Below are 13247 nucleotides of genomic sequence, written 5' to 3' on the forward strand. Positions count from 1 at the left end.
TTTTTTATTGCTTTAGTTAGAACAAAATTAAAAATGAATTATTTTCGATATTCAAAAAAATAAAAATGTTATTTAATTAAAAAAAAAATACCAAAAGCAATAATTTCTTCATTACAAGCAAAAGCTTTTTGAATAATTCAAATAGGATGCTTAGTTCTCTCAAAAACTGCAATTGTTTGCACATTTAGCCTTGTATCTTTGAAATGGCTGGACCTGCCTTTGCCAAAAACTATTCGCCTCTTCTCCCAATCATTACAAATTGAATGTTTTTTGGATCATTCAAATCGGATACTCCGTTCTATCAGAAACTTGATTTGTATATTCTGCACTTTTTGCTCCGTATCTCCGTAACGGCTGGACCTGCCTTTGCTAAAAACTAATCAACACATCTCCCTATCAATAGAAATGAAATGTAAATCATTCAAATCGGTTGATCCGTGCGCCCGAAAACGTGGACGAAAAAATGCGGACATACAAAACACACACACATATCTATTGTTTTCTGATGTATGCTAAAATGTTCAGAAACCTTCAAAACGTCGAAAAAATGCAAAAATTTTCATTTTCGATTTTCGGCCCATTACTATAACTACCCTACGGGAAGTTAATAGCGAATAATTAATAATATATAATATTAGAATTTATTATTTATTATTAATAATATATTATTATTTATAACAAGTAATAATTGGCTATCATTTATAATAATGTTTTTCCATCATTATTTTAATAAATCAAAGAAAATCTTCTCAGATTACTCCACTACAAAGATGAAACTCCCGCTTGCATAATTCTCGAAGATCTAAAGGAATCTGGTTATGTTTTAGCTGACAGGAAGACGGGGATGGATTTAGATCATTGCAAGTTGTTTTTAAAAAATAGCAAGGTACATGCAGCTGGAAAATTTTATATGAAAAAGTAAGCATATAATATTGTTTTCGATGATCGATTGTATTTTATGTTATAACTATAGTGTTGCATGACATCGTGTCTTAAGCAAATTTTAGGAACTTTCCGCACCGTAATGAAATATTAAAAAAATTGCAAATGTTTTCAAAAAGAACATTATAAAATTGTGTTTATAAACTGAGCGACGACATTTATATATGTTTACATAAAAAGTAAATAAACAAAGAAATTAATTAATTAATTATTATTAATTAATATTTATAAGAATTATGTAAACAGAATAGCAAAGTTTTAATTATTTATTTGAAGTGGGCTTCAACATATTAGTCAGTTTAACATTTTCTCGTTTTTCGTTCCTTTCGTATGTGCCGGTCCTGGGGTCCTTAGCGCCCGCATGCAGCTTTTGTTCTAGCGCCCCCCCCCTATCTATATCAACTGTTTCAACAGTTTATCATTAAATTTATATAAATATCTACATATTTTTTTTAAATTAATTTTTAATTATTTTGGATTTAGTACACAAAAAATAGATTTAATCTAAAAGCGTATAAAATATATTGATTTTAAATTTATTTAGAAAATCGAGGCGATTTGCGGGTTGATTATAATCAAATATTTTTAAAATTTCGATTATTTTTAACGTATGTGCAATATTAATATATGGGTTAAATAATAAAACATTTTACTTATTTATTATGCGATTCAATCTATTGAGCAAATCATGCCAAGAGAGCTAAAAAAACTAGCTTTTTATTTTCAATCATAACACTCACATTTCATGTTGGATTATTTAAATTTAAATTTAATTTAATTTTTCATCATTTACAATATCCAAAATTGCGTCGTAAACTTCTCCTTATTGATATCGTAAGAGCCGATTTGTATTTATCCTTGCTTTTCCGTCATATTCAGAGTATCAGTTTGTTGTTTTAAAGTTAAATTTTTAAATGTATTTTAAAAGTATTGTCCAAAAATCAGTAAAAAATACAAAGAAACACATATTTCTTAAACTATATTGAAAAAACAACTTATTATATTTGATATGTATTATTTTTTCATAGTTAATAATATAAATTTAGAATATGAACACCGCTAGTTATAAAAAAAGCCTTAATATTTTCGTTCCAAAGTAAATTTTGCTACCATTTTCATATTTGCTCCATATTATGTTTCTTGACCCTTAACGAACATAATATTGAAATTACAGACTGACTAAAATGATTTGAATTTAAAAAAAAAAGAATAAATTAGCGTCTGGCACATATTTGGCAGCGCCCAAAATGACTGGCAACAAAAAATGTGAGTCTGGTGAACCTATTCGAAGACAAAAAAATGAAAATTGGACTGACTAAGATGCTTTCAAAATTTTGAAATCGCGCTGTACAAGTTGGCTACGCACTAATTAACGCAGCCACTTCCGGCTGCCAGACGGCCCGTATTCCGACCGAGAGAGCACCAAGGACCACATCCCAAAAAAACAGTCTGGTTAAAATGCTTGTTTTGAAAACGTTTCTGCCTCCTATACTATAACCACGCATATCTTCAATGTTCAAAGTTCATCAGATGCGAAACATTTTCAACAAAAACAAAAGTTATACTATTCAGTTTCTCGGTCTTAATGAGCCATTTTCTAAGCATTGACTTCCCATTTTCCATTTTTCTATTATAATTTGAATCTATTTTGTTAACAAGTTTCGTTCAAACGCAATTTTTCGTCAATATTGCCCAATAATTTAAACTTTCGTAGGGTTGCGCTTATGGGATTAAACACTAGATGATTTCTTTTTCGATTCCACATTAACTTCAAACGAAGAAAAATTGAATAAGTACATTAAACAACAAGCAGAACAATAATTTACTAATTTGCAGAGTAATGAATTGTTTCTACTGATATCACATTGCAAACTGAATATGCTTTTTCTGTCTCCGTATTCGTAGAAGTTAGATTATTTATTATAACCTTTTAAGTATTCTAGATTTTATATTAAAAAAAAAATGTGAATAATATATTATAAATTTCATTTCCGAATCTCGTTTTGGCGCCCCCTAAGGCGTGCGCCCGCATTTTTTGCATGCATCGCATGCAAGGCAGGACCGGCCCTGTGCGTATACACACAATTTCTTTCTAAGGTATGCCAGAATGGTCAGAAGAGTTCAGAACGCAATGATACGTAAACATTTTGATTTTCGATTATTTTACGAATACCATAACTTGCCATACGGAAAGTTATTAAGAAAATACGACTCCCACCAATCTGATAATTTGCACAATCATTGTACGACTTAAAATATCATATTATTTTTAAATATGCTGATATGAATTAATTAGGCAAAAACATGTAAGGAAAAAACAAACAAAATAGAAATCTGTTGACGTCCGCTTGAAGTTTGTACGAGTGTATCTATAATGTATTATATAAGTGTTCAGGGCCATTTAAATAATTTCGTTTAATTCCGCATGATAGACAAGGCATGTCGAGTCATGTTAGATCAAATCATATATCGTAATGTAAAGCCATCATATTTAGTGCTTGTTTCTAGTATATAAATTGAAATTAAAACAATTAATATTTATATTTATATTAATATTTATAAAATACAATACAATTATACAATTACAGATATTATATGTAAACTTAATTTGTAACTTATATTAATACATAACTTATATAAATAATTTAGAAAACAAATGTTTACTAATAACATCATTCAAAGTTTCGTTTTAAAAATAACTAAAAACTAGTTGGTATTGGTATTTTGCCTTGAGGCAAGTTACATAAACTTTACGATATGTGTAATTAATCGACTTAATCAATAGAAAATAAATTAATTTATGAGTGATTAAAAGTATTCCGAGTAGATTTATTACACATAATTGAAAACGTACGAACACGTTAACAATGAGAATTTTCTAAAAGCAAATTTTTAAAAATTAATAATTTTTATAATTGAACAAGTTTCCGTACGACTTTAATGGTTTAGTATATTCATTAAGACCAAGTACTCCACCGTTATACCAAGTAAATCGTATAATTTTAATTTTAACAAACAAAAAACTACTCATTTTCTCAAAATTTGATGATTTTTTAAAACTAAACTACTTGTCGCGAGGTCGTAATATTTCAATAAGTTGTATAAGACCATGATATATATCATCAAACAAAGTTTCATAAAAATCGGCTCAAATGTTTCTTTCGACAACGAATTACAAGAAAACGGCTCGGTAGATTTTCATCTAAAACTAATCAGCATCATTTCCAACTAATATCTTTCGAACAGTTTTTGATTTTTTTAAATCGATTCGGTAGTATGAGCCTAAATGTGGTCAAAAAGTTTAATACCTTTTTCCAAATTTCAAAGGAACAGCTCAGCCGATCGTCGCATAAAAATGACAAACGATAGTCCTCATCGAGATACATCGAATGGTTTTTAAATTTTTGAAATCGGTCCAGCCGTTTTTTGAGAAAACGTCGATTTACGGCAAAAAATCTGGTTCACATACACACACACATACTCTTTAAAAATTTGGTCTCATTCGATTCAGAATGGCGAGAAAACCTAAAATTGCGAATCGGATTTTTTGATGAAAACATAAACTTCTCCTTCGGGAAGTTAAATTTTTATTCATTATATATACAAACATAAAATCGGTGTTATTATATTTTAGAATTCTTCGAAATTCAAGCCGTTTACAGAATCTTTTATCAGCTGTACAAAAAATGATTCTATGGAAAAGTTTTGTAATGCATGTATTGGAGCAACAGCGGAACAAGCAAGACAATGGGGTGAGGATTATTTCACTATAGCAGACAAACTAGTAAGTAACTCAAAAAAATATTGCTAGTTAATTGAAAATTTAAATTAGTGGATTATTAATAGATTTATATTCGAAAATTGAAATCAAAAACCCGTAAAAGCCCTGAATATTATTTTTTTAACTTTCATGTGCCATTATGATTAATTTCAGGGATATTTATTTCTCATTTAACAATAATTACTATTCTTTATTTTTCAGGATAAGATCAAATTTGAAGTAATGGACAGATTAAAAATATTGTATAGAGCAGATTGTCCGTTCAGTGTTGTGAACCATGGAGATTTGTGGGTCAACAATATGATGTTTAAATATGACGAAGGCCAGATTGAAGATGTAATATTGGTGAGTAATAATGAAATGATCTGATCATTTATTATCATTTTTTTGGTTGACTATCAGAATATAACATATTGTGACGAGTTAGTGGTGATGCCGCCTTCTTGGAGATTGCAATGACTGCCAAATATTATATCTTAGTATTGCATCCCCATTACGAAAGAGTTACTCCAACTTCTCAACCCGACTTCTGTAAACACCCTGTAATTACTTGTGGAACTAACATCACTGCTACACGAATGAAACATAATGTACTTTTATCTTATTTATTTTAATTAATTATCATTATAGATCTGAGGGCATGACTGTACCTACGTACAGTCATGTCCTGTGCCTAAACTCTAACGTACTGATAAATCTTTATTAATTACTAGCGGATTAACGTAACGTCGGATTAACGGACTGACGGCCTAACGTAAACGTAGAGAATAGCTAATAAACAAATACATCTGACCTTTGCTGAAACAGGTTCTTCTCTCCTGGCACAACACACACACTACTATACACTAAGCGAGCCCAAGGGCTGGCGCCTGGACCCGACCGACCTCTTCGGAAGATATTACATATTTTTATGCTTGTTTTCATCCCTCGACTTGGGCCTTATTTTGCATGAACCCTTGTAGAGATGGGTGGAGGGATGCCATTTTCACAGAAAGTTGTGCAACCCTTTGGTGACAATGCCAATTGTCGTTACAATATGAATTTTGGAAAATTATAGGCAAAATTATTTGAACTAGAAGATGATTATTTCAAATTTTGTGATGGTGTAAAGTAAATGTTTGACATATTCAGGTTTAATTGATCTTAATATATATCTAAACGAATTGTAAAAATGCAATCATCAAAAGTCTAATTTTTTATAGCTGGACTTTCAATGTATGTTCTACGCTTCTCCTGCAATTGATTTATTATATTTTATATATGGATCATGTAACGAAGATGTATTTTGGAATAACAGAGATGAACTTCTTCGTTATTATCACGATAATTTAACTTATGTTATGCAACAACTTCAATATGATGGATACATACCTACGCTTAAGGATGTAGAAAAAGAACTCGATCTTTGTAAATTTATGGGTAAGTAATAGAATTTATATTATTCATTGTGTAGGTTTTAGAAGTAGAATTTATGTTATTCATTTGCGCGGTTTTAAGGTGCACGAGTAAAACGGTCTGCCACCGATATCTCAAAAACAAGTAAAGTTAAGTCTTTTTTAACAACAATGTTCGATGTCCGAGGGGAAATAATGTATAACTAGTTATCACTTCGATTTAAGCTTAAATTAGGTAAGAATCTCGGAATTCGAGATACCCAGCTATAAGTCTGTAAATACTGTATATTGACACCCTAAAAGTTGTCTCAAAACCTACATATGGTATTGACACCCTACCATATGTAGGTTTTGAGACAACTTTAGGTTGTCAATATACAAGTATTTACAGACTTACAGCTAGGTATCTCGAATTCCGAGGTGAACTTACTATAATGACTGGACTATGTATATTTTTTATAATAAGAAAACTTAATGTATCAAAATTCACAATTTTTTATGTCACGCTCATATGACATTTCTATTTGGTGATAAAGAGCAATGTTTGAAAATCTAAAACAAAAAATCATTGCTATTTTTTTTATTGTGAACATTTTTGTTTAGTTTACGAGGCATTAATATAATTTTTAAGTATACGTTATTTAATTGTTTTATAAGATGTATTGTTAATTTCAATTAGATTCAACAGGTTTTTGAAGTGAGGTACGACAGATGAGAGTCGATAAGATACGAGTCGAGTGCCAATGATTCGTCAATCGCTTTCGACTCTTATCTATATTATTCGTAGTTTCTATAAATCTTTAAAGTTATTAAAATGGAAAATATTTTTCAGGCAATTTTTATAAAATAATCATAAAATAGATAATTTTATGTGCATATGTTAATTGATAATTTTCAACCACCAAATTTTCTTTTTTTGGATCACCAAAAACGTTAAAAATTTTTGATTTTGATTTTTTTACTCAGATAGAGAACGGGGCTCTCTAAAAAAAACTATTGTAATTTTTCATCATTTTGCCTCTATTCCGAAATGGGTAAACCTGTATTTACTAAAATACTAATCAGCACATCTTCCCGATAATTGAATCATTTAAATCGGATGACCCATCTCGAAATCGTCCGCGAGAACACATGCATATATCCATTTTTCCTAAGGCATGCCAAAATGTTCAGAAGATTTAGAAACGTGAATATATATAAACAATTTAGTTTTTTTGAATTACTATATCGTAATATAATTTACCTGTGAAGTGAAAGCCAATAAGCAAACCAAAGTGTCAGATATTTTAGTTTAGGATTCAGTTTTAGCCTATAGAATTTATTTTGAAAGAAAAAAAATGTATAGGTATACAAACAAAGACAAATCATTAAATTATCACTTAATAACAATTAATATATTATGTTAATTTGCTATGGTTTTATTTAATACCAAAAATAAAATAAGAAACCATCGAACAATTTTGAAGGCGTTTTATATGTAAGATTCACCTTAACTAAGTTACAAAAAATGAACATAGCTTTAATATTTCTCCAAAAAAACTTATCAATTTGATAATCTTTATTTTAACTTTATTATTCATTAAACTTTTAACTTCCCGAAGGAGAAGTTTATGTTTTCATCAAAAAATCCGAATCGCTAATTTTATGTTTTCTCGACGTTTCGAGCCATTCTGAATCGAATGAGACCAAATTTGGAAAAAGTATGTGTGTGTGTGTGTATGTGTGTGTGTGTGTGAACAGATTTTTTGCCGTAAATCGACGTTTTCTCCAAAACGGCTGGACCGATTTCAAAAATTAAAAGCCATTTGATGTATCTCGATGAGGACTATCGTCTCTGAGCTTTGTGCGGCGATCGGCCGGGCCGTTTCTTTGTAAATTGCAGAAAAGTGAAAATTTTTTCGTCCACGTTTTAGCCCGCAATTCTGAATCGATTCTGAAAATTCAAAAACCGTTCGATAGATATTGGTTGGGAATCGTGCTGATTAGTTTTTGATAAAGATCGGCCGGGCCGTTTTCTTGTAATAAAGTTTAAAAAAAAAAAATCGACGATTTTTATGATTATTTTTTTGACGATTCTAGGTCATACTAAAATATTACGGCCCCACGACAACTGGTTCAGCTTTAAAAATTCGTCAAAGTTTGCAAAAATCAGTATGGTCTTTTTGGCATTTGTCAAAATTAGACTTTTGATCGACGTTTTTTCAAAAACGCCTGAACCGATTTTAGAAATTTAAAAGCCATTTGATGTATTTCGGCGAGGATTATCGTTTGTCAGTTTTGTGCAACGATCTGCCAAGCCGTTTCTTTGTAATTTGAAAAAAGTGTTAAACTTTTCGTCCACATTTAAGCTCAAACTACCGAATCGATTTTAAAAAATCAAAAATTGTTCGAAAGATATTAGTTGGGAATGGTACTGATAAATTTTAGGTGAAAATCTACTGGGCCGTTTTCTTGTAATTAACTGTTGAAAAAAAGTGTTAAACTTTTCGTCCACATTTAAGCTCATCCTACCGAACCGATTTAAAAAATCAAAAACTGTTCGAAAGATATTAGTTGGGAATGATACTGATTAGTTTTAGATGAAAATCTACCGAGCCGTTTTCTTGTAATTAACTGTTGAAAAAAAATTTAAGCCGATTTTCATGGAACTTTTTTGGCTATATACATCATGGTCTTATAGAACTTACTGTAATATTACGCCCTTACGACAAGTAGTTTAATTTTAAAAATTCGTCAAACTTTGCTAAAATTATTATCGTTTTTTTTAAAGTAGGATTGATGAAGTATATTATTTACACATTTTTTTTTATTAAGTCGATATTTATACATATCGGGAAGTTCATGTAACTGCCTCAAGGCTAAATACCAAACCAACTAGTTTATTTAAATTTTATGCATTAATAAAAATGTCAATGTGGCGCCCTCGAATAATAAGTTTGATTGAAAACGAATAACATTCTCTTTCATAGAAAATTATCAGTAAATTTATAAAAACAGATCGGAATCAATCCTTTAAAATATTGCCGTAACAATTTTTCGGAGTTAAAATTTTTACATTCTCAAAAATTTGCCGCCCCCCAAATTGTGCCGCCTAGACCCGGGCCTCACGGGTATATGGGTTAATGCAGCACTGATCATGATGCATGATATCAATTGGGTCGAGGAACGGGTGATAAACTTCTACTACTCGATGGACTATGTTAAAAAATATTTTGCTAATTTATTTACAATTTTATATCCATTATAAATATAATATAAATATTCCCTTATTTTGTATTGCAGCCTTGTATACATCAACTTGTCTAAAACCAATATTGATGCACGATAACTTTGAGGAATCAGATGACATAATGGATGAACTAGAAGGAACAGATACTGGAAAGGAATCAATGCTTAGAAAATATTCAAATCCAAACCTAAAACGTGTTTTGAAGCCACGTCTTAAATTTATGGATAAACAGGGGATGTTAGATTAAGCTCACACAATTATAAGTAGATAATCACGGCATAATTAAATATAAGTGTTAAATTGCAGCGAAGAAATATATATCTATTGCATTATGAAATATTTTATTATAAAGGGGAGCCAGGGGCATAATGTAATAGTGGTAAGTAGTAACCGTCGTTTTTCAATAGGATCTTAAACCATACATAAATATTATATTGTCTAGATTGCACATGTAAATTCCCCCGCATTTTGTTGTTATAGATACTGTGCCCAATGGTGACAGTAAACAGAAGTGTGCATGTGCCTCATTTTGTTCAAGCGGTACAAATTTTTTTATGTTATAATTATCGAGTAATTTTAAATTTTATATATATTATTTGGTTTAAAATTTATGAATCTTTGATAATCCGTAACAATTTCTGGGATTGCTAAATTGTTTAAATAGTCATTGCACCAACTCCGAGTTGCACCACCAACAAAAAAGCTTTTTGCCATCGAAGATTTGACCAATTTGGCCTTGGTGCGCAAAGACGGCACTAATTGTAAGAAAAACTAATACAGATAGCAAACACTAAAGAAAGACTATAGTATTGTGGGTTTAAGATGTATAAAAAGGAAGTGTGTACCTACTGAGAAAAAAGTTTTACAAAAGCAATATGTAGAAAAGATGAAAAAATACAGAAAAAAGATGATATAGTTCAATTAAAAATGAATAAAAGGCGAAATGAAAAGTCAAAGAAAAAGTACCAAGGATGAAAACTAAACACTGAAGAAGCTTGCATCCAAATAAGGGGACGTCTATTAATCACGTGATCAATTTTCAAGGATTTTTGGACACTCCCTTGATGATACGTGGTGATATTCAAAATTATCGACGCTCTCCCTAACATCACGTGTATTTTTAGTTATGAAAAAAAAAAATGTTTTTTTTTAAATGTTTAGATTTAAAAAAAATAGGTAAAAAATAAATACACGTAATATCTCACTGTACCTCTTCGTCCCCCAAGTGATATTTTTTGATTTTTTGCCAACTCCCCTTCTTCTAATAAACTCACGTGATTTATAGACGCCCCCTGAAGTAGAGTGTATTATTTGTAATATGTAAGCACATGTGCACATACATTACATTATTACATCATTTAATTTTGATCATTTAATTGATAAAAAATAATGTTAGATTTCTAAATATATATTTATATAACATAAATAAACTATGAATTTCACTTCATGAGAATATACTTCTCAGTGTTACTATTTAAATACAATTAAAACTTTTATAAAAAAAAATTTTAACAGTTTATTTGATCAGCAACTCGATCAGAAAATGTAAAGAAATTACAAGTAACTAATCCAGAATCGATTATTCAGCTTATACACCCAGATAATAATATATCTGAATTAATTTTCACACATGGTAAAATCTTTAGTCGACCTTTAGTTTAGGAATTTCCTGTACCGTAACGAAATGTTCGAGGAATATTAAATGTTTTCAAACAGATTATTATAAATACTATAACATTGTTTAATATTTATAAAAATTGCAAAGAAACTAAATTGCGATATTAGAACTTTAGTCATAATTAAAATAATTAGAATTATTTTTGATAAAAAAAATTTAAAAAAAGTATGTATGAATAATATAAAATATATTTACAAAAATTTATTACAAACACACATGTACTACTCTTAATCTTAATTCTATTTAAGTTAATGTCATGTTATATTAGATCAATTTCAAAATATAGCTTTACTACAATATTAAAAAATTCTACAAACTTAATTAATATTTTCCAATATAAGTCTAATATTCATTCAATATAATTGAAGTTAATAATATATAAATATAGTATAACTAAACATAAGCATATAAATATTATGGAAAATATATTAGGATCGTAAATATATCTACAATTAGAAATATACTACATATAGATTAATAGAAAGAAATTGTGAAAAGCAACAGAGTCATATTAACTCGTTTTTAGCAAGTTTAGTATGATATTTTTGGAAGTGATCAAAAAATATTTTACAACTTTCATTTAATATGAGAATAATACAATTATTATCATTGCAAAAATTACAAAACATTGTTAAAATTCTATTCTATTATTCATAGAATACTATAGAATATATTATCTATATATATTTTTTTCACTTTCAGACTCTACAACAAAATATTTTTGCTTCTTATGTTAAGTTTTTTCGTCCACATTTAAGCTCATCCTACCGAACCGATTTTAAAAAATCAAAAACTGTTCGAAAGATATTAGTTGGGAATGATACTGATTAGTTTTAGATGAAAATCTACCGAGCCGTTTTCTTGTAATTAACTGTTGAAAAAAATTTAAGCCGATTTTCATGGAACTTTTTTGGCTATATACATCATGGTCTTATAGAACTTACTGTAATATTACGCCCTTACGACAAGTAGTTTAATTTTAAAAATTCGTCAAACTTTGCTAAAATTATTATCGTTTTTTTTAAAGTAGGATTGATGAAGTATATTATTTACACATTTTTTTTTGATTAAGTCGATTATTTATACATATCGGGAAGTTCATGTAACTTGCCTCAAGGCTAAATACCAAACCAACTAGTTTATTTAAATTTTATGCATTAATAAAAATGTCAATGTGGCGCCCTCGAATAATAAGTTTGATTGAAAACGAATAACATTCTCTTTCATAGAAAATTATCAGTAAATTTATAAAAACAGATCGGAATCAATCCTTTAAAATATTGCCGTAACAATTTTTCGGAGTTAAAATTTTACATTCTCAAAAATTTGCCGCCCCCCAAATTGTGCCGCCTAGACCCGGGCCTCACGGGTATATGGGTTAATGCAGCACTGATCATGATGCATGATATCAATTGGGTCGAGGAACGGGTGATAAACTTCTACTACTCGATGGACTATGTTAAAAAATATTTTGCTAATTTATTTACAATTTTATATCCATTATAAATATAATATAAATATTCCCTTATTTTGTATTGCAGCCTTGTATACATCAACTTGTCTAAAACCAATATTGATGCACGATAACTTTGAGGAATCAGATGACATAATGGATGAACTAGAAGGAACAGATACTGGAAAGGAATCAATGCTTAGAAAATATTCAAATCCAAACCTAAAACGTGTTTTGAAGCCACGTCTTAAATTTATGGATAAACAGGGGATGTTAGATTAAGCTCACACAATTATAAGTAGATAATCACGGCATAATTAAATATAAGTGTTAAATTGCAGCGAAGAAATATATATCTATTGCATTATGAAATATTTTATTATAAAGGGGAGCCAGGGGCATAATGTAATAGTGGTAAGTAGTAACCGTCGTTTTTCAATAGGATCTTAAACCATACATAAATATTATATTGTCTAGATTGCACATGTAAATTCCCCCGCATTTTGTTGTTATAGATACTGTGCCCAATGGTGACAGTAAACAGAAGTGTGCATGTGCCTCATTTTGTTCAAGCGGTATAAATTTTTTTACGTTATAATTATCGAGTAATTTTAAATTTTATATATATTATTTGGTTTAAAATTTATGAATCTTTGATAATCCGTAACAATTTCTGTAATTGCTAAATTGTTTAAATAGTCATTGCACCAACTCCGAGTTTCACCACCCAACAAAAAAGCTTTTTGCCATCGAAGATTTGACCAATTTGG

The 13247-nt window shown here is 29.5% G+C and overlaps 1 protein-coding gene across 1 annotated transcript in view; it reads left to right on the plus strand.

The window, feature by feature from the left end:
* The window catches only part of LOC113373992 (endothelial lipase-like), a 41759-nt gene extending 36577 nt beyond the window's left edge, over window positions 1-5182 (plus strand). The window contains exons 6-8 of the mRNA XM_026614251.1: window positions 4577-4726; window positions 4925-5068; window positions 5126-5182. Coding sequence (XP_026470036.1) covers window positions 4577-4726; window positions 4925-5068; window positions 5126-5182 — 351 coding nt within the window. The remainder of the gene's footprint in view (window positions 1-4576; window positions 4727-4924; window positions 5069-5125) is intronic.
* The last annotated feature ends 8065 nt before the right edge of the window (window positions 5183-13247 follow it).

This window comes from Ctenocephalides felis, unplaced genomic scaffold (assembly GCF_003426905.1).
Source record: "Ctenocephalides felis isolate EL2017-DRISC unplaced genomic scaffold, ASM342690v1 CF-g0.4_SCAFFOLD_01604, whole genome shotgun sequence".
In the NCBI taxonomy this organism is placed as follows: Eukaryota; Metazoa; Arthropoda; class Insecta; order Siphonaptera; family Pulicidae; genus Ctenocephalides; species Ctenocephalides felis.